The 25,555-nt window shown below is 42.8% G+C and overlaps 1 protein-coding gene across 2 annotated transcripts in view; it reads right to left on the reverse strand.

Moving 5' to 3' along the window:
* The window catches only part of HACL2 (2-hydroxyacyl-CoA lyase 2), an 85,950-nt gene that overhangs the window by 40,654 nt on the left and 19,741 nt on the right, over positions 1–25,555 (reverse strand). For both annotated transcript variants that reach the window (XM_026679651.2, XM_087957100.1), the window contains 5 exons: positions 7,877–8,043; positions 7,056–7,257; positions 6,848–6,975; positions 6,461–6,599; positions 287–398 (listed from right to left, as the gene is read on the reverse strand). In XM_026679651.2, the coding sequence (XP_026535436.1) occupies positions 287–398; positions 6,461–6,599; positions 6,848–6,975; positions 7,056–7,257; positions 7,877–8,005 (710 nt within the window). In that variant the 5' untranslated portion in view covers positions 8,006–8,043. The remainder of the gene's footprint in view (positions 1–286; positions 399–6,460; positions 6,600–6,847; positions 6,976–7,055; positions 7,258–7,876; positions 8,044–25,555) is intronic.

Raw genomic sequence — 25,555 nt, forward strand, 5'->3', positions numbered from 1 at the left:
CTTAAAAAATAACCTTGGATACCTGGAATTGTCTTTGTCCTTTTTCATATTTTCCCTGATCAATCAGAAACAAAATCCAGAAATGATCAGAAACAGTATATGTTTATATGTGTAGGTGTATGTATGCACACATATATATCACAAAAAATATTCCATAGCAGCAAGTAATGCATATATTAATGAACTTCCCCTTGGTTTTCTATACTGCAACAATCTATCATTGTTTGAGCTAACTGATCCATTAAAATCTTTCCTGATAGCAAAAGGAGAACAACTCACAACTCACCAGTTCAAGGCCTTTCCTTTCAGGCTCTTGGGAAAAACATTCCTAAGTATCTCTCTCTCAACCAAATGGTAAGGATATAGAATATCCAAAGGAAACTCCACAAACACAGGACCTGTAAAATTAACAAAGGTTTTAGTGAAAGATAAAACTTTAAAGAAAAATCTGTATTTAAATGAATAACCATATCTTATATAACACAATTATGTCTTACACAGTCACCTGATCATGAGGTGGGTGGTAAACAAACAATTTATTTTACTATTTCAACATGCTAAAAAAATATGGTTTTCGTGAGACCATTCAACGAGCATTCATTCCTACTCTCTTAAACAATTTATCAGCTGTCACATACTGTTCTAAAAATTATCACTGATGGAATATTTAATTTTTTGCCCTCAATTGTAAGAACCATCAGTTATTATTAATACAGAAAAGGCAATTTTAGTATCTTCTGTGAAGCAAGATGACAGAATAAAGCTATTAAAAAGTCAAACAATAATACGTAGTTTGTTTAATTTCTTCAGTACTTAAAACCTTTTGATCATTGGATGAGACAACAGCACATCCAATCTTTATTATTTGTTACCAAGCAAACAAGACATTTATAATCACATTGTTTTTTTTATTACCCGTGTTTCTTCCAAAATAAGACCCGGTCTTATATTTTTTTTACTCGAAAAGACGCATTAGGGCTTATTTTCATGGAAGCATGGTATCAGGATAATCAGCCCAGCCGGAAAGCACACACCCCGGTGCATGCACAAGACAAGGCGAGTGCATGGGGGCCAACAATGTCTGGCAGCAGCCACAGCCCTCCAGCCCCTTGGCTAGCACACTCTGGGGCTGCACAGCCCACGCAGCGCAGGCGAGTTGGAGTGCTGTGATCACCAGTCCAGCCCTCAAAACAGCAGCAGTCAGAGGCGCAGGTGAAAAGCACGCAATCTGGCCCACCAGCTATGGTGGGACAGAGTGGGCGAGTGGCTGTGGGAGGCTTGTCCCGCACATGTGGTGGAGCTGGAGGACGATGTTTCGATTCACCTGTGCGTGCATATTGCATGCATACATGACATGCACGCATGTGTCTTTCAGCAAAGAAAGCGGACTAGTCCTAGCCCAGGAAGGCCCTCAAGCTGCCCCAAAGGACCCACAGCAGTCCCAGTTGCTGCAAGCAAGCAACAAGCATGTCAAAAGCGAAATGCGGGATTCACCCACCATCCTTTGCATTGCAGAAGGCAGTGAAACATAAGGAACAGCCACCCTTTTTTCAGAAAAGAGCCAGGAGGCATTTCAATAGCAGGTCAAGCCGATGACGTCCCAGCATGTCTTGGAAGGGAGAAGATGCAGCTGCTATTGCCCATGCTTACACAGCGGCGGCAAGAGATGCAGGATTTATTTTAAAGAGAGACAGGGGAGGGGCTTCAAATTTTTTTGCACAGGGCGACAGACTGTCTCACTCATCATCATATGTGTGCGTGTGTTGTAACCACTCTCTGCCTGACTAGACGTAAGGCAGGGGGTTGGGTGAGGGTGGGGCCACGCCACGGCCCCTGCTTGCTCGGCCACTGCTTAGAGTTAGATAAGGAGCAATGGTATTCAAGGGAAGTGGGAGGGGGCAAGCGTACACACACACTCTCTCTTTTAAATAAATTCTGCAATCTTTTGCTGCTGTCGTGCAAACCCCAGCACGGGCAATAGCAGCTGCGCCTTCTCCTTTCCAAGACATGCTGGGATGTCATCTGAATAAAATCTGGCTTGACCTGCTATTGAAACACCTCCCGGCTCTTTCCTGAAGGAAGGGTGGCTCTTCTCTATGTTTCACCATCTTCTGCAGTACAAGGACAGTGGGCGAGTCCCGCTTTTCGCTTTTAATGCGCTTGCCACTTGCTTGCAGCAATTGAGACTGCTGCAGTTGGCAGCAAGTGGAGGCAAAGGCACAGGGCCACCCATTCTGTGTCCAGCAGCTGCTGCAAGCACATTTCTAGCAGCCATGAACTCATCTGGCTCTCAGACTCTCCCAACCCACCAACAGGAAAGAACCCTCAGCCAGAGCAGCCTGGTGCAATTTAATGCTTTTACTTTACAAATAGAAACCTGGTTACTACTACTACTCCTTCTCTTCTTTTTTGCCTCTTTTTTCCTTCTCCTTTTCCTTGTCATCTATCCTCTCCTTCTTACTTTCCTCCTTTTCCTGCCCCTCCTTCTTGGCTTCTCTGTTCATCAGATTGTGCAGCACTACCAATGAACAGGTGAGGCAAGGCAAATGGTGGGGTGGGGCCAACCATGCAGGTTGGCCCCGCCATCCAACATTGTCCTCCAGCTCCGCTGCACAGGCAGGACAAGGCTCCTGCAGCCAGCTGCCCATTCCATCTTGTCTGTCTTTGTTTGCTGCGTGTGGCGTCCAGCAGACTGGATCACACGCCTTCCCCCCACACCTCTGCCTTCACCCACTTTCACTATGGGAAATGGTCATAGGAATTTTGGACCCACTTTCTTTGTAGGCAACTTTAAGATATTTAATGGACAAGTAGATCCGATCTCCCATTTTAAAGGAGGCTTGGGGTGATCGGTGCTTGTCCGCCTGACATTTGTGTTTCTCAGCGGCTTGGGTGAGGGCACGCTTGGTATTTTCCCGCCCGTTTTAATGAGTCCATCCATTTGGTTAGAGACATTAGATATTGGCGGCTCTCTAGGTAACTCAGACATAGGCACAAAGTCCTTCCCACTGATGACTTGGAAAGGAGTTAGTCTGGTACTACTGTGGACTGCATTGTTGTAGGCTACTTCTGCGAAAAGTAGCAGATCAGCCCAATTATCTTGCTGGTAGTCTATGTAACATCTCAGATACTATCCCATCATGGTATTCATCCGTTCTGTGGCCCTGTTCGTACTTGGATGAAAAGCAGAGCTCAGTCCCTGTGAGGACCCAATGGACCGCAGGAACTCCCTCCAGAACTTTGAAGTAAACTGGATTCCTCGATCAGAAATAATCCAGCGGGGCACTCCATGCAGTCTATAAATCTGCTTGATGAACATTTTTGCTAGTTTCTTAGCAGATAGTAATCCAGAGCAAGCACTGAAATATGCTTGCTTAGAGAATAAGTCAATCACTGTCCAAATGATAGTGTTTCCACAGCTCTCTGGAAGTTCAACTATAAAATCCATGGCTATCTCTTCCCATGGTTGGCTGGGATCAGCTACAGGTTGGAGCAGACCAGGTGGCTTTCCTGGTCGTGTTTTCATGGCAGCGCATGTGGAACAACTTTTTACATAGTCCTCCACATCTGCCTTCATTTTTGGCCCCCAAAATTGCCTCCTCACTAAGTGAAGGGTCTTTAGAAATCCAAAGTGACCAGCCAACCAGGAGTCATGACTGCACTGCAATACTTTCAATCTCACATAGTGTTAGGATGTTGTTTCCGGGTATGATGAAGTTGCCAATCCAATACGGCTTTAACCTTGCCTGGTCCATCTCAATCCCCTTGGTTGACACTCAGTAGCCAAGGTAATCTAGGGAGGTCTTGTGAAATTCACACTTTGACAGCTTGGCATAAAGCTTAGCATATAGGAGTTTTTTCAATACTTGGCGCACTAGTCTGACATGTTCCTCCATTGTCTCACTGAAGATGAGAATATTGTACAAATAAACTAGAGCTCCTTTGTATAGGTGCTCTTGTAGTACCTCGTTAATGAATTGCATAAACACCACGGGGGCTCCCTGTAGCCCAAATGGCATGACCTTAAACTGGAAGCTGCCTAACTGGCAATTGAATGCTGTTTTCCATTTGTTGCCCTCTTTTATCCGCACGTGGTAGTAGGCTTCTTGAAAGTCTAGCTTTGTAAACACTTTTTCCCTCGCCAGATGGTTGAGCATGTCCTTCACGAGGGGGATGGGGGTCGGTGTTTTTGTACGCAAACAGTGTTTATCCAGCGAAAATCAGGGAGCCTTACCCCCTTCTTTTTTCTCTTTAAACAATATGGGAGCTGCGACCCTAGATTTGGCGGGCTGGATGAATCCCCTTGCTAAGTTGACATCAATGTACTTCCTCAATTCATCCATTTCTTTAGGGGTCATTGAGTACATCTTTGGCTCTGATAGTTTTGCCCCGGGATGAATTCTATTGTGCAATCGGTCGGGGGAGATGTACATTACACTCGTCTTCACTAAAGACTTCCACTAAGTCTTGGTACTCTTTGGGTATACGTGGGCAACCAAATTTCCACCTCAGCTTCCTCTCGGTTAGCCATGTCCTCAAATCGGGCCCTAAGGGACTGCACAAACTCATCCACATCTTCAAACTCAGAGGCTCCTTCATCATGGAGCTGAGCAATCCATTCTGCTTCTTCCCCTTCTCTCATATTATCTGCAATGACCGAGATCATGTCCTAGTCTGACTGGTATTGAGCCCCATATTGATCAATGTGAGCCCAGATTCGGTTCAGGAAATAGGCCAGTTTTCCTGGGGTGCCATCAAAGGTAGTGTCAACTCTACCTTTGGCTACTCAACAGGTAGCCAAGAATTGCGGTGGGGCAGCTGCAGCTGGCGGGATCGGTGGTGGGATGGGAGCCGGCATCCACTGGTACTTGATCCACCCCTGGTGCCTCGGCTTAAGTGGCCCAGGGGTCCAGGGTGTCATCCTGCTGTGGCTCCCTTCTGGGCTGCTGCTCCAATGGATGGGGTCCGAAGCGGGAGGCTGACCCTTGGTCCGGCCAGTGTCAAGTGGAATGAAGCCAAAGCCCCGCTTTGGACTGCCATACTCTCGGATCCCAGAAAGTTAAATGTAGGTTGGATTAGAATTCAACCAGGCTGGATGGGTGTGGGGACATTTGAGCTGTGGGCTTCACACTCAGCTGATCGAACCTGTAGGGTAGCCCGGCCAGTGAATGGCTCCACGACGATTGGAATTTCCATTCTCTGGACTCGCTAATCTCCAGGGATTTCAATGGTCTCCACTTGCTGCCACTTGCTCGGGGTGTCCTGAAGGCTGCCACTTGCTCGGGGTGTCCTGACACCCCTGGAGGTCCTGGGGTTACCATCATGGGCTCCAATTCTAACTGCGTAGCTGGTCCAGCTGGCTGGGACAGCCATAGGACTGGCTCCTTGGGTCGGGCACCCCTCCAGAGTTCGGCCTCCACTCCCTCTGCTTCGGCTACTGCAGTAGCTGATGGGTAGCAGAGAGCTCTGCAAACATCTCCTGAAGCGTATCTGGTAGCCCCTTCAGGGGTTTCTGTTCCCTGCTCCATCTTCCCTAAGTCTTTACACCTGTTAGGTTGGGGGGCTTTCGGGGCTCAGGACCCCGGACAGCGGCAATGCTTTTGCGAGAAGCCTCTGTGATTTTCTTTAGATTAAGATTCGGGTTAATGTCAGTGTTCCAATCAATCTCCTATCTCAGCCTCCCCCATCCTGCCCTAGCTTGATTTTTAAGCTTGCAGCTCACCCCATCTTGTACAATTAAGATGGTAGGCGGAGCTTAACTAGGGCTTATTTTGGAGGTAGAGATTATTTTAGGCACAGGCATTAAATCAGGCAAAGGCTTGTTTTCGGGCTAGGTTTTATTTTCAGGGAAACATGGGTATATAATAGCACTGGCCTAAGGGGAAGACTTCCTGATATCTGATAGGTCAGGGGTCCCCAACCACCGGTCCGTGGACCGGTACCGGTCCATGGAACAACTCCTACTGGGCCACGGCTTGCTGGGCGCCGCCATCTTTTTCATGAAAAAGTGCTTCCGGTGAGCTTTTCCGGGTAGAGCTCACCGGAAGCACGCGTTTTCATCAAAAGATGGCGGCGCTAGCACTCGTGAGCTTTTCCGGGTAGAAAGCCATTTCTACCCGGAAAAGCTCATCGAGCTTGGCGCCGCCATCTTTTTGATGAAAACGTGCTTCCGGTGAGGTCACCGGAAGCACTTTTCATCAAAAAGATGGCGGTGCCCAGCTGATGCCGGTACCGGGCCGCGGCGCCCAGCTAATGCCGGTACCGGGCCGCGGCGTCAAAAAGGTTGGGGATCACTGTGATTGGTAATGAAAGGAAAAAGAGATATAAATCAAATATCCTAGCAAACGGGACAGAAGAAGCCTATTCCAGCAGTCACTCCTACCAAGCTACCCCTCTGCTCAGAAATTGTAATTATGGGTGTTTGCCAGATTAATTCCAAGTCAGTAGAACAAGGACATACCTGGAGTATTACATTGGGCAACAGCAATTGCTTTTCGCAGCACAGGAGCAATATCTTTGACAGTGTTTACTGAAGCACAGAATTTGCAGAGTGGCTTGAATAGAGATAATTGGTCAATATCTTGGAGAGCTCCTCTGCCCTGAAAAGCGGAAGAATGGAGAGAAAAAACTGAAAGCCCACTCATTTCATATAGAAATAGCTGGTTTTACCAACAGGTATGCAAATATTTATAAAAAGTGGCTTGTTTACCACACAGATGCTGTGCAAAAGCTAATTCAGGTTGTGGGAGAAAGCCTATTTAATCTAAGAAAACAAATCAGCAATATTAGCAAACTGTGCCTTTGTTTTTTTTTTCAAACTTCCGGGTCTATGGCTGGAGCAGCCTACCTTCTGCAATGTGCTTGTTGCCCCTCCAATCAGCAATATGGGAGATTCTGCCATTTGGGCATTTTTCATAGCTGTCACAGTATTTGTTACTCCAGGTCCTGCTGTCACTGCAGCAACTCCCACTGTTCCTGCAACAGAAAAAAATCAAACAAAGTGTTATTGGGTCTGTGTATTCCTCCCACAGAAAAAGTGAAGTACAAAGCAATACCTGAGAGTCTGGCCACTGCATCTGCTGCAAATACAGCAGTCACCTCATGCCTTGTGTCCACAACACGAATGCCCAATTTCTCACTAGCCACCAAAATGGGGGAGATGTGTCCACCCACCAGCGTGAACAAGTAGTGCACACCATGAGCTTTCAGCACCTCTGCCACTATCTCCCCACCATGCCGGGTACTTTTAGGATCCACCTAGAAAAGATAAGGACACATGTTGATGCTATTTAACAGAAGTCATACAACAAAAATCTGTTTGTCACAATTCTCTCTAATACAGAACCAGAGGAATGAACTGTAGATATATAAAAACTAGGAATAGTTTTAATTTTTTACTGTCTCTTAAAAGCTACCTGCTAAAAATATTTCATTATCTGAGTAATTTTTTCAAGAATACAACCTCCACTAAGGATGTATTGTATACATATGATTCCAGCTGTTGTAAAGGTTCCAGAAATTATCCGGTTCAATCAGTAACTGCGAGACAGACATCATCTCAAAGTGCTCCATTAAAACCAGGAACTGGTAACATCTGTGGAATTCCGAAACTGAAGCTCTTTTCAGACTTCCCACAAAATTCCAACTACACCCACCCATTTCTCTACACCTCATAAATCACATGAACCAATTAATATGCAGCTTCAATTACCAGCTGCCACACTCTGTAACCTTGAACTCTCAAACTAATATATTTTGTCTACTAAAAGCTATTGAATTACATCACTCCCTCCCACATTCTTCAACTCTATGGCAGCGATAAATTCCAGAGCTGACAGCTGTTTTATTTCACAATTCTGTTGTAAAATGGCTTTACCTGATGCCAGAATTGATAAATCAGTCCTAGTTTGTACACCAGTCCAAGAGCAGTTACTGTAAAAGTTCCCAACAGTGCCAGCACCCATATTGAGGAACTTTCCAGGCCTAAGGTTTCAGCCACCATCATGAGATTTATTCAGCACCAGCTAGGGATACACTTCAGTTCTGAAAAAGGAAACAGACACAGAAGTGGCATTCCATTAGCTATATATTCATAGCTATATATTTAAGCCATACTAACATTAAAATTGTAGTCTATTTCAGATGCTATTCAAATTATGGACAAAAATTAAGCAAATTATAAATACTGTAAATAATGCTATTAAAATATAATTTAATAACACTTTATCTAAGATAGCCTGCATTGTACTAAAATGGTCGGCAAGTGAACTTCTAGCATGACTTGCTGAGTTGCACTGTCACAATGGAATATTGCGGGGAAATAGCATAGACCTAAGAAAGGAAGCAACATCCATTTATGAAGGCAGTAAAGCAAAGGTGGCATTTTTGACCAGAGAACAGGAGAGAAGAGAAAGAATTAACCACCATCTGGATACATGAAGGTATCTAAAAATGAAACCTGGGAAGAACGCTATACTGCCACAAAATACACTACAGCAACAAAATTTAACCTACTCAATTTGAAAAAACTTGTTCAATCTTTGACAGTTGATCTTCAATTCTATTTTATTCTCTCTAATTGTTAGGAAATCATTATGAATTGCAATGTAGTATACATCTTGACATGAAGAGGGAAGACTAATGGTTTACTTGATTCCAGAAGCTGAAAGGCAGTGGTGAGAGAAATATATGGTGCATATTGCTTAACTAGGGAAATCAATATTTTCTAAAGTGAGAAAAATTTAAGATAGCAATAATGAGACAGTAGCCAACTCCCAAGCTTTGCAGAGATCAAAATTCACAATTTGCAAAATTGAAGTTGTGCTATATGAGTTGCATCAAAGAACCAAAAGAAAATTGACTTGGCAATCCAAGAAGTTAATATTTTAAGGAGATGGGAGCAGAGTGTCAGTACAAAATTGGAACAAATGCTGCACATGGAGGGGTGCAATTTCCTAGGTGCAATTCATGACTTAGTTTGATCAGCATTTTTGTTTCTAGGATGCTTGGGGTATGAACAATGCTCAAATGAAGAAGAAAAAGCCACACTGCTGAAAGTAGGTTATTCCTGCCATTGGCCTGTAGCTGAAATTTTGGCTTTCAGTGGTTGAGCAACTATCTCCTGTATAAACAAATTACAGGGCAGCTGAACATTGTCTGCCTAAATAAGATTTTAAATTACCTTCCTAGGTCATACCAAAGCTTTATATACCTCTAAATCATTGACTATTCTGTTACAGTAATTATGAAGCATATGCATGTAGTTAGCATATGCATGTATTTGATTAATAAATAGTCAGAAAATTTGATTTAAATACTTTTTTGTCAACTATTTTAATTCGACCCTTATAGAACTCAAGTAAAATATTGGATGGCCAGAATTTTGCTCTAGATTCACCTTTCTGTTGCTGTTGATGAACAAATTAAAAATGACAATTTTAACCATTTCTGCTCTTGAGTAATAAAAGCAATATCTGAGCCTACATTTGCCTAACCATATTTTTACCGTTTACTTATTTTACAATATTTATAAGACATAAATCATCCCAATCCTGATGGAACTCCAGATGAGTAAGTGCAAATCAAAATGTTAAAATGTTTTATATTTTATATTCCCATTTTTATGATATTGTAAGATGTACAGAATTAATACTAATAGTGAGTGAGTGGCATACAAAGTTAATGAATAAATAAAAATAAATTTAAATATAAAAATTGCAATATCATCAAAAAATATCAGTTTTGTAAATATAAATGCCTTTAAGCTAAATTAAACCAAAAGCTGGGGTGGAGCTGACATCGCGGCAAGAATGGCGAGCTTTCATGGGGCTCTGTGTTAAGTCGCCATATTCTACCTGTCAGGAGCAGTGGTGGGATTCAATTTTTTTTTCTACCGGTTCTGTGGGCATGGCTTGGTGGGCATGGCAGGGGAAGGATACTGTAAAATCTCCAGTCAAGAGATGGTATTTGCCAGTTCTCCAAACCACTAAAAATTTCCACTACCACTTTTCCAGAACTGGTCAGGACCTGCTGAATACCACCTCTGGTCAGGAGGTCCAATTGGATTCAATTAGACCCAAGCCACCTTGGAGAGGTGGCGGAGGTACGGGGAACTTCTGCTGATCACAGAGAGTCTGCAAACTCTCTGTTTGATTCTGGAAAACTCCTGATCCTGACAAGGGGAAAAGAATGCCATTAAATTGACTGGACTGAGGCTATGACAACTCTGATGAAAGAGCAGTAAAGGAGACAAGCAGAGAAAAAGAGAGCCTGCAGCCCAGGGGTGGGATTCTACCGGTTCTGTCTGGCTCTGTAGAACCGGTAGCTGTGAAGAGCAGCAGACACAGAACCAGTTCTGTGTCTGCTACTGTTTTGGCCCACCCGCCCACCTGGGCTCTTACCTGACCTTTATTTCCTCAGCTGCTGACCTCAGCTGCTTTGCGCGGCACAGTTGCAGTTGAAAAAGCAGGAAAAAAGTGCTTTTTCAAATGCTGCTCACCTGCGTACAGCACATTGCTCAGCTGTCTAGGCAGCAAGCTGATGTTTCACATGCATGCACAGAGCGCGTCAGGCACACGTGCGTGTGAAACGTGCATGCGTGCACAAAACATAAATCACCGAACTGGTAGTTACACCGGTCGGATCCCACCCCTGCTAAAGCCTGACACGGAAGAAGCTGGCCTTATGGCAGACCCGGAGGCATGACTGCTGATCCGAAGAGGCAAGGAAAGATAAAAGACAGTACGGCAGTAGCAGGTGAGCTGTGGATGTAGCCGAGTCTAGAAGATCGGTGAAAATTAAGCCAGAGAGCAGCTAAAAATCAAAGGGAGTCTCCAACAAGGAAGGGTTAAGCTCAAAGGACAAGCGGCAGCTGATTCTTTTTTCCTTCTTGCGTTAGGAGCAGAATGATATTCGGAAGGAAAGATCAGACAGCAGGACAATAAGGGGGGGGGGGGAGGAAAAGTACTGCTTGAAAAAATAGCCTTTCGGAGATTGATACTGTGAAGCTCCAACAGAAAAAAGACAGGTTTCACAGATGTGAAGAGAAACTTTGGATGAATGACTGTGCAGAGTGTGTGAGACCGCCATTGTGAGAAGAGACAAGAACTGAGAACTGATGCAATACAGACAAGTGATAATTAACGGAAAAACTTTTTATATGTGCTAGTGCTATTAGACTTATATTAATAATACTTATTCATATTTATATTAATACTTATTCTTATTTACATTTATATTTATATTAATATTGAATAATTAAAGTTAATATATTTAGAAGTGAGAAGTTAAAGATAAAGAAATAGACTTTTTCCCTTATTAGTATTATTTGCATAGATTATATTTATATAGGTTTATTTGGTTTTATATCAGATTGTTTAAATAATTTTATAATCTTTGATTTACTAAGACATGGACAGATTTATATATCTGAAGTACTTATCTTAATAATATTATCAACTGTTTAATTATTATTAGTAATATTGCTATTAACTACTAAATATTAACTGTGTTTATAGTATTTATAGTATTTATTGTATTTAGTATCTTAAATATCTAGTTTTTTAACATACTGATTAATAATTAACTATTAATTGATATTAATTATATTTATCAATACTTATTTATATATTTATTAATTACCCTATTGATTATTAATTTGAGAGATAATTCTAAGAGAGAGTAACTGAACTGGATGGTAATTTGGGAAAACATCTATAAGTTCCTAGGGGAACAACATAAAATCATTAAGAGAGATGACTAGTATTACAACTGCCAAGACAGGGAAGAAACCTACATCTTTGTCAATACCTAGTCCGGCCAACATCAAGTTTGTGAACAATTGAAGGAATGCTTGCTATTGAGAAAATGAATACTACTTCCAACATTCAGAGATGCAAGCCACACTATTGATGATACAGGATTGTCATGATCAAACTGCAAGAAAATATATAAAAAAACCACGGTGAAATCAAATTTGAAATGGGAGAGATGAAATCAGAAATACACAAACTGGATGACAAGATAGGATCAATCAAAGAAGCGATCAAGAAAAATGAGAAGAGGATAAAAATAACTGAAAATCAAGCGGAACAAACTGAGAAAAAAACTAGAAATGGTGGATCAGAAGATGACAGGACAAAACAAAGAATTGGAAGAATCTCTCATTCATCTCAAAATGGACTGGGCCTCATTCCTTCTAAGGTTCCAGAATATAACAGAGACAAAGGAGGAGGACCTGCAGATACTGATGGCAGAATTGATTGCAGAAGTCCTCCAGAGGGATAGGCAAGAAATTATAAATGAAATTGATGTCTACAGAGAATATACCAGTTATGTCAGGCGCCACAGATGTGGATATAAGAAGTACATATAAGATTTGCACACAGAAAAGTCAGGGATATTATATACAAAATCACAAGAGAGAAACCGATGACATACAAAAGGAAAGAAATAATTGTACTGAAGCAAATCCCTAGAAGAGATGCGAACAGTGGAAAGACTATCGGTTTCTAGCGAGCCAATTAAATAAAAAGAACATCCTGTTCCAATGGATCATTCCGGAGGGAATGCTGGTCTCATGGAATGAAAATAAAATAAAAATTGATAACCTGGAAAAAGTCCAAGAACTTTATGATCAGCTGGTTGGATCACAGCCACGGCCCACCGGTGGGCCTTGAGAAAATTTTGGTGGGCCGCAGAGAAATCTCACCCCCAAAGCACTTTCCCAAAGCAATTAATCCAGGCTGCGCAGAAACACAAGGATGCTCAGCCCACATGGCCCACAGGAACGCTCCCTGCCCACTCACTCCTTACCCAGCAAACTTGCCTGCTAAAATTGCTATTTTTCCTTTTTCCGACCATCATCTGTTCTGCTGTGCCAGGAGATTTAGATTAGCTAGGAAGCAGGAAATGGTTGGATTTCTTGCTTTCTAGCTAGTCTTTAGATCTTCAGCTCTGCTTCCCTTAGGACTGAAGGTTTGCTTGCAAGCAAATTCAGTGCAGATTCACAGCAAGCAAATTTGAGAGACTGACCTAGCCAATGGCAGATAGATGGATCACTGAATGATTCTGCGAGCAACTCAATCTGCCTGCTTTGGCTGATTTTGGGTAAAAATTGCTTTTTTATATAAAAAAATTCAAATATTCAAATAAAATTCAATATTTACATACATGGTGTGTTGTGAGTTAATTTTGTGAGTTTGCTTGCAAGCAAATTTTATGTGACAGACTGAGCTAGCCAATGGCAGATAGATTTCTGAATGAATCTGTGATTCTGTGAGCAACTCAATCTGCCTGCCTGCTTTGCCTGATTTTGGGTAAAAGTTGCTCTTTTTTTATAAAAAATTCAATATTTATATAAATATTTATAATATTTACATACAAGCCATGCCCAGCCAGTCACATGACCACCAAGCCACACCCACAAATTAGGCCATGCCCACAGAACCGGTTAGTGGTCCCTGGGATCTAAAATTGTGAGTTTGGTGGTCCCTGAGATCCAAAAGGTTGGCGACCCCTGGATCAGAGGAGGAAAGCAGTAGTAGAGAAGAGTTAGATCAACCAAGCCAAGATGAACAGCGGCAAGAGATTAGAGAGAAGGAACAAGAAAAGAAAAATAACAAGGAGAAAGACAACCAAGAAGAGCATATTTGAGAGGGATAATGACAGATTATACTGCAAAGAGAAATAAGGAAAAATGGGGAAACCATAATATACTACTAGGGAGATAAAGAAATTACAAGACAAATTACAAAAGGATCCTGGGGAAGAACAAATTAAATTGGCCTTAACAAAACATAAGTTGAATATTCTACATCAAGAAAAATTGGCAAGGAATTTAAAATTTACAAAACAAAATTATTTTGAGCATGCAAATAAACCTGGAAGATGGTTGGCCTATACATTAAAAAAAAAAGGAGAGAAGACCTATACACCAATTACAAGATAAGAATGGAATTGAGGAAACTAATATTGATAAGGAAAAAGAAATTGTAAGATAATTTTTTGAAAATCTTTATAGCCAGGAATATAGAAATGGGAAAAATAGATGAATATTTAAAAGAAGGAACAATGTCCCCATTATTGGAAGAAATAAGGGAATTACTAAACAAGGAAATAACACTAACAGAACTAAAGGAAGCAATTAGAAAACAAAAAAACAAGACCCCAGGACCTTGCCAGGGGAATTCAAAAATATGGGAGATTTGGTAGAAACATTATTTCTGGAAGTTTGTAATGAGGCAATGACAAAAGCAAAGTTACCAGATTCATGGAAAGAGGCTTATATTACATTGATTCCAAAAGAGGGTACAGATATAAAACAAATTAAGAACTATAGACCAAACTCCCTTCTAAATGCTGACTATAAAGTATTCATGAGTATTATAGCAGATAGGTTGAAAAAATTATTGAATGAAAGAATACACCCAGATCAAAATGGATTTCTCCCGACATGACAAATTAGGAATAATACTAGAACAATTATTAATATATTAGATTAGAATATTATGAGGTACATTCAGGAAATCAAGCGGCTCTTATCTTCCTGGATGTGCAAAAAGCTTTTGATAACATAAATTGGGAATTTAAGATTCAACAGATTAAAGTTATGAAATTTGGAGAAAGATTTGAGAACATGCAAGAAGCGATTTATTCCACTCAAAACGCGAGTGTATTAATAAATCGGGAAATGACAAATTCATTTAAAATAGCGAAAAGAGTTAGACAGAGATGTCCACTATCACCTCTACTTTTCATCCTGATACTAGAAATACTAATAAGAATTAGATTAAATAAGGAAATAAAAGGAACCAAAATTAAAAAAGAATACAAATTACAGGCCTTTGCTGATGATATAGCATTTATTGAACCAGCAAAGGAGTGGCCCATCTTGCAGCCGAACCCGACAAGAGACTGATAACAAACCCCACCTGAGCCCGGTCATCAGGGAAATCTTCTGGCCGTAAAGACATAAACAGTTGACACTGCCCCATAAAAGCCGGGAACATTTCAGGCTGTCCAGAGAATTTATCCGGCACAGCTACCGGGCATTTCCTATGGGGAGGGGCAGAAGGATTAACAGGAGCTTGCATCAGCGTAAGGTGATTAATCAGCTGGGTGACTTGTTTCTGCAATACCTGGTTATCCTGCAGAAGCTGGTTAATCTGTAGCTGTTGCTGCTCTAACTGTGTTTGGTCCATCTTGGTTAGAAGATAGGATGAAGGTTCGGGTCAAAAATGTTCTGTCTCACCTGTAGCCACAAGGTGAGAATCCAAATGTCCCAAAGGAATAAATATGAACAGACAATATCAGGAAACAACAGAGTTAACTTTCCTCTGTAGTCGTCGTTGGCAGCTTTCCCAGAAACTGTCTTCAAACCCAGATAAGGAGCCGCACGATAAATCAGAGCCAAAAGGCAAACAGAAGGCTTATCCCAAACTGCTAACGTAATTAACGAAGTTTGACCCGAACAAGGATCTCTAGCTAACACGCCTCCTTATATTCCTTGAAGGGGCGTGTCAGTCTCTCTAATTAGTCTCTGATTTGACGTTTCCTTTCAAATTGTGCTTGACGTCTCAGCCTACGTCTAGTCCTTGCATCAACCCAACATTCGTCCGTTTGATCATCACTCAAAGACTCTGGCGCGTTCTGTGGATCAGCTGCTGACATCTGAGGCATAACTGATGTGGAAGGTTCTGGAGAGGAAGGTGATTCCGACACTTCCTCATCTTCCTGGCTCACGTCTGCATCTCCCATTAAAGCAGGTTCAAATTCCAATGCCAAACCCTCCTCATCACTCAAACCTGTGTCTTCTGACACATCAGACTCAAAGCGCACAGCAGGCTCAAACCTCCCAGTCACAACACTATCCCTCACCGCAGGGCCCTTCCCACGAGTCTGACGATCCGGATGTGGCTTCGATGGAAATTGTGCATGATATAGCCAGATAAGGTCCGGAGCATGCTCCTTGGACACATCCTCCCAGGAACGAATCTCTGTTTCATTCTCCAACCTCCCTACGAAGTACTGAAATCGTCCTTTCAGCCATCATGAATCGTGAATGCCAACCACCATGGCATCAACAACAGGATCATCGCTGGGCCCAGATGGAGAAACCGTATTGTCGGGAAAACGGAGAGTACACGATGGGGTGTCAGGAACCAGAAGGGAACAGTGGAAGACAGGATGAATGCGCATGGAGCGCGGTAGGGTGAGCCGATAAGCAACGGGATTGATGACCGCCTCAATAGGGAAGGGACCAATGAAGCGATGATCCAACTTCTTAATCGGACGATCAACCCGGAGATGCTTCGTGGACAACCACACCCTGTCCCCCACAGCCAGCGGAGGCGTCTCCCGATGCGAACGATCCGCGAATCTTTTATAGTCCGCCTTAGCCCGTTCCAATTGTTGGGAAATCAAATGGTGCACCGAATGTAGTTCAGACAAAAATTCTCGTGTGGGTAGAGGTGTGCTGAGAATTGTTAAAAGCAAACTCCGCCAAAGGAAGATAGGTCACCCAGTCGTTTTGTCGTTGATTAACAAAACATCTGAGGTATTGGGCGAGGATGCCAATTACTTTCTCAGTCCCGCTATCGGTTTCCGGATGGTGCGCCGACGCTAAACATACTTGCACCCGTAATGCATTCATTAGGCTCTTCCAGAATTGAGCGGTGAATTGGACACCGCGGTCTGAAACAACTCTGTCCGGTAAGCCATGCAAACGGAATACATGTTGCAGAAAAAGTCGGGCAGTAACACGAGCCGATGGTAACCTTCTACATGGGATGAAATGGACCATCTTGGTGAGCATGTCAACCACCACAAGTACCGTCGTATAACCCGACAAAGAGGGCAAGTGTGTTAAAAAGTCCATGGAAATTGCCCCCCAGAGTCGGTTCGGAGTCAGTAGTGGTTGAAGAAGGCCAGGAGGCGCACCCGACGCAGCTTTTGCTTGCCGACATGGTACACAAGAGGTAACATAAGCAAAGACATCATGCCGAACTCGAGGCCACCAAAAAGTCCTTGTGACTAGATGAAGGGTTTTGAAGAACCCAAAATGACCCGCAGCTGGGTTGTCATGACATTGGGTCATGATGAGGGCTCTAAGTGTCCTGGTGGGCACGTACAATCGGCCCCAATGTCGTAGTAAACCCTCCTCCAGAGTCCATGGGGAGTCGGGTCCAATTTCCCCCATTCTCTGCTGCGACCAATCGTCTACGCGCTGCGCCTCTCGTACCCGAGCCCTCAAATCCACCGGTTCCTGGATAACAGCTAAAGATTCCGGTGGCAGCACTGTACGTGAAGGAAGAGGTTCTTCAGGACACTGATACTCCGGTTTGCGGGACAGGGCATCTGCTTTTTTATTTTGACCACTAGGGATGTACGTGACTGAAAAATTGAACCTAGCAAAGAACAACGACCATCGGATCTGTCGTTGGTTCAATTTCCGAGCAGTGGTCAAGTGTTCCAGATTCCGATGATCCATCCGAACTTCCACCTTGTGCCGAGCCCCCTCCAGGTGATGTCGCCAGATCTCAAACGCAGCCTTAATGGCCAGCAGCTCTTTCTCCCAAATTGTATAATTATGCTCGGAAGTAGTAAGGTTCCGTGAATAATATGCGCATGGAAAAAGAGGTACGCCATCCGCTGGGGCTTGTAACAACACCGCCCCAATGGCCACGTTGGATGCATCCGTCTCCACTACAAATGGACGATGGGGGTCGGGATGTCTCAAGATCGGTTCTGCAATGAAGGCTTTCTTGATGGCCTCAAAGGCCTGTTGCTGTGGAGGCCCCCACTGGAATGGAACCTTCTTGCGAAGGAGCTGGGTGATGGGATCCGTCAGTTTAGCAAAACCCGGGATGAAGGACCTGTAATAATTAGCAAACCCCAAGATACGTTGCACGTCTTTCACTCGACAAGGGGGTTCCCAACTACACAGAGCCTCCACCTTGCGCGGGTCCATAGCAATGCCTTCGGGAGAAATGATATGCCCCAAGAACTCTATGGAAGTCTGGAAAAAGAGACATTTCTCCAGTTCCGCATAGAGTTTATGCTCCCGAAGACGTTGTAATACCTGGCGGACTTGGCGAAGGTGGCTTTCCCTGGAATTAGAATAGATCAAAATGTCGTCCAGGTACACCACCACAAACCGATCAAGCATGTCCCTGAAAATATCATTCATGAAATGTTGAAAGACCGCGGGGGCGTTGGTCAACCCAAAAGGCATTACAGTATATTCGAAGTGGCCGTATCTAGTACCAAACGCCATCTTCCACTCGTCTCCTTTGCGCATCCACACCAGGTTGTAAGCCCCTTGAAGATCGAGCTTGGTGAAAATAGTGGCCTCTCGTAATCGCTCCATCAGCTCGGGAATGAGCGGCAAAGGATAACTATTTTTCACCGTAATGGCGTTTAACCTGCGGTAGTCACAACATAAGCGCAAATCCCCCATCTTCTTTTTCACAAAAAGGACAGGAGCAGAAAGAGGAGACGACGACGGTCTGATAAACCCCCGGGCCAAGTTCTTGTCCAGAAAATATCGAAGAGCGGCCAATTCGGGCTCAGACATTGAATACAAATGACCTTTGGGTAGCAGAGCATTGGGCAGGAGGTCCACAGGACAGTCATAGGGTCGATGCGGGGGTAACCGATCCGCCTCCTTCTCGCTAAAAACATCGGAGAAGTCAGATAGTTCAGGAGGTACGGAGATGGCGGGGGCGACGATGTCCTGGCCAGCACAAGTGTGTCGTAGATGGTCCACACACTGGAGACTCGGGAACGAAATGGCGTTCTGTGCCCATGCCACCCGAGGATCGTGCAACCGTAGCCAAGCCATTCCAAGAACCAAAGGGAGATGGAGGTCCGAGGTGATATAAAAACTAATCGCCTCCTCATGGTCCCCAATGACCAGACGTAACGGCTGAGTAGCAAAACGAATAGGCCCAGACCGCAGTTCCCACCCATCAATGGTTTCCACCTTAATGGGAGGCTCCACAGCAACCAAGGGAATTTCATAATGTGTTGCAAAAGCCCGGTCCATGAAATTGGTAGTAGCCCCCAAGTCCACCAACGCAACCGCAGGAATTCCCTCTGACCGGGACTGTAAGAAAACCTGCGTGTCCAAAAGCAAATGTCGTGGAGGACCAGAGTTCACCTCTGCTACTTCGGGCGGTTGTGTGGTATGTGCCCGACCTAGGGTTTCCCCGAGGCCGGACCTGCCCTGTTTCCCGATGGTACAGGATGAGATTCGGGCACTGGCTTTCGTGCCCTCCGTTGTTTACTAGGACAGGAACTGGCAAAATGTCCCGACCCCCCACAATACAGGCACAAGCCTCCCTGAAATCTCTGCGTGTGTTCTTGTGCCGTCAACCGAGGGGGGAGCGCACCCAACTCCATCGGTTCCTCAGTCCTGGTCACGGCACTATGGGATACCAGGGGCGCTGGTTGTATGGGAGGCTGCGGCTGTGAGTGGGAGGGCGGCTCCGGAACTGGGCGTCTGGTCTTGTGCCGTTGAAGCCGGACGTCAATGCGCAAACATTGCACCACTAGCGCATCCAGGGTTAGAGCCGGCTCCACATGCACCAACTCATCTTGAATTTCTTCTGCCAAACCCTCCTGAAAAGCGTCCATGTGGGCTGCCTCATTCCAAGCAGAATCCATGCAGAGCAGACGAAACTCTGCAATAAACTCTTGCAAAGGGCGTTTCCCCTAACGAATATCCTTTAAACGTCTGGCTACGATTTGAGTTTTTATGGGGTCCTCATACATAGAACGTAAATGGTGCCAAAAGCCCTGATAGTCATTCAATAAAGGACTATTTTGCACCAGCAAAGGAGTGGCCCATCTTGCAGCCGAACCCGACAAGAGACTGATAACAAACCCCACCCGAGCCCGGTCATCAGGGAAATCTTCTGGCCGTAAAGACATAAACAGTTGACACTGCCCCATAAAAGCCGGGAACATTTCAGGCTGTCCAGAGAATTTATCCGGCACAGCTACCGGGCATTTCCTATGGGGAGGGGCAGAAGGATTAACAGGAGCTTGCATCAGCGTAAGGTGATTAATCAGCTGGGTGACTTGTTTCTGCAATACCTGGTTATCCTGCAGAAGCTGGTTAATCTGTAGCTGTTGCTGCTCTAACTGTGTTTGGTCCATCTTGGTTAGAAGATGGGATGAAGGTTCGGGTCAAAAATGTTCTGTCTCACCTGTAGCCACAAGGTGAGAATCCAAATGTCCCAAAGGAATAAATATGAACAGACAATATCAGGAAACAACAGAGTTAACTTTCCTCTGTAGTCGTCGTTGGCAGCTTTCCCAGAAACTGTCTTCAAACCCAGATAAGGAGCCGCACGATAAATCAGAGCCAAAAGGCAAACAGAAGGCTTATCCCAAACTGCTAACGTAATTAACGAAGTTTGACCCGAACAAGGATCTCTAGCTAACACGCCTCCTTATATTCCTTGAAAGGGCGTGTCAGTCTCTCTAATTAGTCTCTGATTTGACGTTTCCTTTCAAATTGTGCTTGACGTCTCAGCCTACGTCTAGTCCTTGCATCAACCCAACATTCGTCCGTTTGATCATCACTCAAAGACTCTGGCGCGGTCTGTGGATCAGCTGCTGACACCTGAGGCATAATTGATGTGGAAGGTTCTGGAGAGGAAGGTGATTCCGACACTTCCTCATCCTCCTGGCTCACGTCTGCATCTCCCATTAAAGCAGGTTCAAATTCCAATGCCAAACCCTCCTCATCACTCAAACCTGTGTCTTCTGACACATCAGACTCAAAGCGCACAGCAGGCTCAAACCTCCCAGTCACAACATTTAGGTATTTGGTTAAGGGCAAGATACTCAGCATTAAAAAAAGGATAACTATGCAAAACTTCTACAGCAAATAGGGAATGATTTGGACAAATGGAGTAAATTACAGCTTTCATTAGGGAAAATTGCTATAATCAAAATGAACATTCTACCCAAATTGCTATACCCATTCCAAACTATATCTATAAAATTAGATAAACACTTTTTAAAAAAATTAAATAAAATAACTATGAAATTCACATGGTCAGGGAAAAAAGCATGAATAAAATCAATTTATTTACAGGACAGTAAAGGACAGTAAAGGTAGATGTGGCTTTGGACTCCCAATATGGGAAACTTACTATAAAGCAACATCCCTAGTTTGGATTAAGGAATGGATCAAATTAGAAAATAGGAGAATTCTGACATTAGAGGGACATCAATGCAAATAGGGTGGCATGTCTTCATATGGAACCCCAGAAATAAGAACCACTCCTATTTTTATAGATATATTTTATGAGAATCATTGATAAATACCTGGGAGGAAATTAGAAAAAAACATTATACCAAAATCCCAGGCTGGTTATATCCACTATGGAGGCAATGATCCACCCTAATACATTGGACATTAGTAAAAAGGTTAAATACGATCAAATTTTGGGTAATCAAGGAAGACTTAAAACAAACCAAGAATTAGAAACACAGGGAATACTCGTAGATTGGTGGCCATACCTTCAGGTGCAGACGAGATACAAAAAAGATCTAGAAGAATTTGGATTTGAAATGAAAGCAACCCAGTTAGATAAATTATTACTGGGAACAGAAGAAAAATTAATATCGCAAATATATAACTATTTATTAAACTTTGATTTAGAAGAGGAAATAGTAAAAGGACTTATGTTAGCTGGGGCCAAAAATTTTGGACACAATATTGAATTAGAAGATTCGGAAAAAGTGTGGCGTAAAAATTTATCCTTAACAAAGTCTGCTGCACATAAAGAAAATTTATACAAAATGCTTTATCATTGGCATTTAGCACCATTCAGGCTTGCAAAAAGTATCCCAATCTGAACCTGAATTGTTGGAAGTGTAAGAAATCACAAGGTACCTTCTTCCATGTCTGGTGGCTATGCCCAGAGATTAAAAAATATTGGATTAAGATACAAACATGGCTAGATGAAATTACCCATTGCAGGTTGGAGTTGAAGCCTGAATTGTTTCTCTAGGGAATTATCAAGGATAAAAACCCTAAAAAGATCCAATATTTGATTATACATATAATCATGGTAGCAAGAATCACACTAGCTCAGGCTTGGAAGATGTCTACCACACCACATCATCAGATGGAGTAATAATTTGTAAAATTCTGGAATGTACAGAAATGGATAGACTCACTTTGAAATTAAATGACAAAGATTCAGAACATTATACGTTCTGGGGACTTTTCAAGAAATACTAGCCAAAAATGAAGAAAAGATTAAAACGATTGAAGAGAAGTCAGAACAACTAGAGAAAAAAATAGAGGAAATGCATCAGAAACTAACACAGGCCAATAGAGAACTGGAAGGAACTGTTATTCAATTGCAAATGGAAAAGACTGAAAGTTCCTGAGGTTCCAGAATATTGAGGAAGAAAAAGAGGAAAACTTAGCTGAGTTGATGGTAGAGTTACAGACTCAAACCTTACAGATAACAATACATGAGATGAGGGCTGAGATAGACAAAGTGTTCAAAATTCATACTAGCTATGCTAGAAAGAAGTAATTTCCAAGGAAGGCGCATGTAAGATTTCTGAAAAAAATCAACAAGAGCAGAAATACTTAAAAAAACAAGAGAGGAAACCCTAAAATATAAGGGAAGAGAGATTGTGGTTTTAAAACAATTGCCCAGAAGAGTTAGAGATCAGTGGAATTCCTGACAGGACAGTTGATTAAACACCAGGTAAAGTTTAGATGGCTGATACCGGATGGAATTTTGGTTACCTGGAATGACAAAAGACATAGACTGGACCAGGGGTGGGATTCAAATTTTTTAACAACCGGTTCTGTGGGCGTGGCTTGGTGGGCGTGACTGATTATGTGACTGGGTGGGCATGGCTAGGTGGTCATGTGACTGGGTGGGTGTAGCCAACTCAACATCACTCACGCCAAGGGGCGCTTCTCCTCGCCTGGCATCTCATGACCATGGGAATGCTGCAACGGTTGTAAGTGTGAAAAAGTCATGTCACTTTTCTCAGTGTCATTGTAACTTCGAATGATTACTAAATGAACTGTTGTAAGTCAAGGATTACCTGTACAAAAATACAAAAAGCTTCTTTGCTTGCAAAAAGCTACCCTAAGTACCAATCATTAGATTAAAAATACCTGCAAGCCGGAGTTACAAATCAGGCAGGATGCCAGAGCACCTTGAGGAATTAATATAGTTAAAATGCAATGATAACTATCAGCAGCCAACTATTACCCAGAAAGCGAAACCTTTTAGCAGAGAGGTCATTTAAGCTCTCCAGAAAGAGCACACCCAGGAGAAGCAATCCTTAGACCCATTTAACAGATAACAGATAATCAGAGTTGGAAGGGACCTTGTAGTCATCTAGCCCAAGCGGGAGACCCTACACCATTTCTGACAAATGGCAGTCCAATCTCTTCTTGAAGGTCTCAAGTGATGGCGCTCCCACAACTTTTGAGGGCAAGGTGTTCCATTGGTTGATTGTTCTGTCAGAAAGTTTCTTCTTATTTCCAGGTTAAATCTCTCCTTGTTCAGTTTCCATCCATTATTCCTTGTCTGGCCTACAGGTGCTTTAGAAAATAGCTTGACCCCTTCCTCTCTGTGGCAGCCCCTCAAATATTGGAAGACTGCTATCATGTCTCCCCTGGTCCTTTTCTTTACTAGACTAGCCAAGCCTAGTTCCTGTAACCGTTCATCGTATGTTTTAGTCTCCAGTCCCCTAATCATCCTGGTTGCTGTTCTCTGTACTTTTTCTAGAGTCTCAACATCTTTTTTATAATGTGGTGAACAAAACTGGATGCAGTACTCTAGGTGTGGTCTTACTAAGGCTTTATAGAGTGGTATTAGTACCTCCCTTGATCTTGATTGTATCCCTCTGTTAATACAATTTAGGATTGCATTAGCTTTTTTGGCTGCTGCTGCATACTGCTGGCTCATATTTAGCTGGTTGTCCACTAAGACTCCAAGATCCCTCTCACAGTTACTGCTATTGAGCCTAGTTTCACCCAGTCTGTATGTGTACTTTTGGTTTTGCTTGCCTATATGTACGACTTTACTTTTCTCTACATTGAATTGCATTTTGTTAGATACCACCCAGTGTTCTAGTCTGTCAAGATCCATCTGGATCTTTAGCCTATCTTCTTGGGTGTTAGCTATTCCTGCCAACTTAGTATCATCTGCAAATTTGCTAAGTTTCCCTTCTATTCCCTCATCTAAGTCGTTAACGAAGATATTGAAGAGTACTGGGCCTAAGACGGAACCTTGTGGCACCCCACTGCTTACTTCCCTCCATGTAGACTTAGACCCATTGAGGACTACTCATTGAGTACGGTTTGTCAGCCAGTTGCGAGTCCATCTAGTTGTGGTGCTATCTGTTCCACTTTTCTCTAGCTTGCTAAGAAGTAGGTTGTGGTCTACTTTGTTGAATGCCTTGCTGAAATCTAAATATATTATGTCCACAGTATTTTGCTTGTCTATTAATTTAGTCACTATGTTGAAGAATGAAATAAGATTGGTTTGGCATGATTTGTTCTTAACAAACCCGTGCTGACTGCTAGTTAGTATTTACTTGTTTCTAGATGTTGGCAGATCTGTTTTTTTATTATCTTTTCCAGTATCTTTCCGGGTATTGATGTTAGGCTGATTGGTCTATAGTTTCCTGGGTCTGGTTTTTTTTTTCCCCCTTTTTTGAAGATGGGAACCACATCAGCTCTTTTCCAGTCCTCTGGTAGTTCTCTGGTGCTCCAGGATTTTTGAAAGATATGGTGCAGTGGTTCTGAGATAACACCTGCCAGCTCCTTTAAAACTCTGGGATGTAATCCATCAGGCCCTGGTGATTTGTGTTCATCAAGATCAGACAGGTCTTACTATTTTTTTTGCTTATTTTAACTTTTATTTCTGGTCTGTCTTTTACAGTTATGTTTTGGGTGGGTTGAGCTATAGTTTCTTTTTGCATGAAGACCAATGCAAAGAATGAGTTAAGCAGTTCTGCTTTCTCTCTGTTGCCTGTTACTTCCTTGCCATCTTCTCTCTTTAGTGGACCAACTGTTTCCTTGATTTTTTTCTCGTTATTTATATGTTGGAAGAAACTTTTTTTATTATATTTGACTTTTGTTGCAAGTCTTTGTCTTTGCAGATTCGGGCTATATGCTGATATTCTGCCTTTGTTGTATGTCCCTCTTTCCATTTTTTCTACTTGTCCTTTTTTTCTTTCAATTTGCCAGAGAGATCTTTGTGCAGCCATGCTGGTTTCTTCTTGGATTTCTTGTTTTTCTTTCTCAGTGGAATTGTGCTAGTCTGGACTTCTATGGTTGTACTTTTCAGAGTTTCCCAAGATTCTTGAGTTGTTTTCCCCTTTAGGATTTTCATCCATGGAATCTTTCCCAAATTCTCTCTGAATTTATTAAAAGCAGCTCTTTTAAAATCCAAGACTCTGGTGTCATTATGTTCTATTGCTTGTGTTTGTGTTATGTTGAATTCTAGTACAGGTGAAACTCAAAAAATTGGAATATCGTGCAAAAGTTCATTTA

The sequence above is a fragment of the Notechis scutatus genome, chromosome 2 (genome assembly GCF_049901735.1).
Source record: "Notechis scutatus isolate UNSWTSFEM ecotype Mainland chromosome 2, rNotScu1.2, whole genome shotgun sequence".
Lineage (NCBI taxonomy): Eukaryota > Metazoa > Chordata > Lepidosauria > Squamata > Elapidae > Notechis > Notechis scutatus.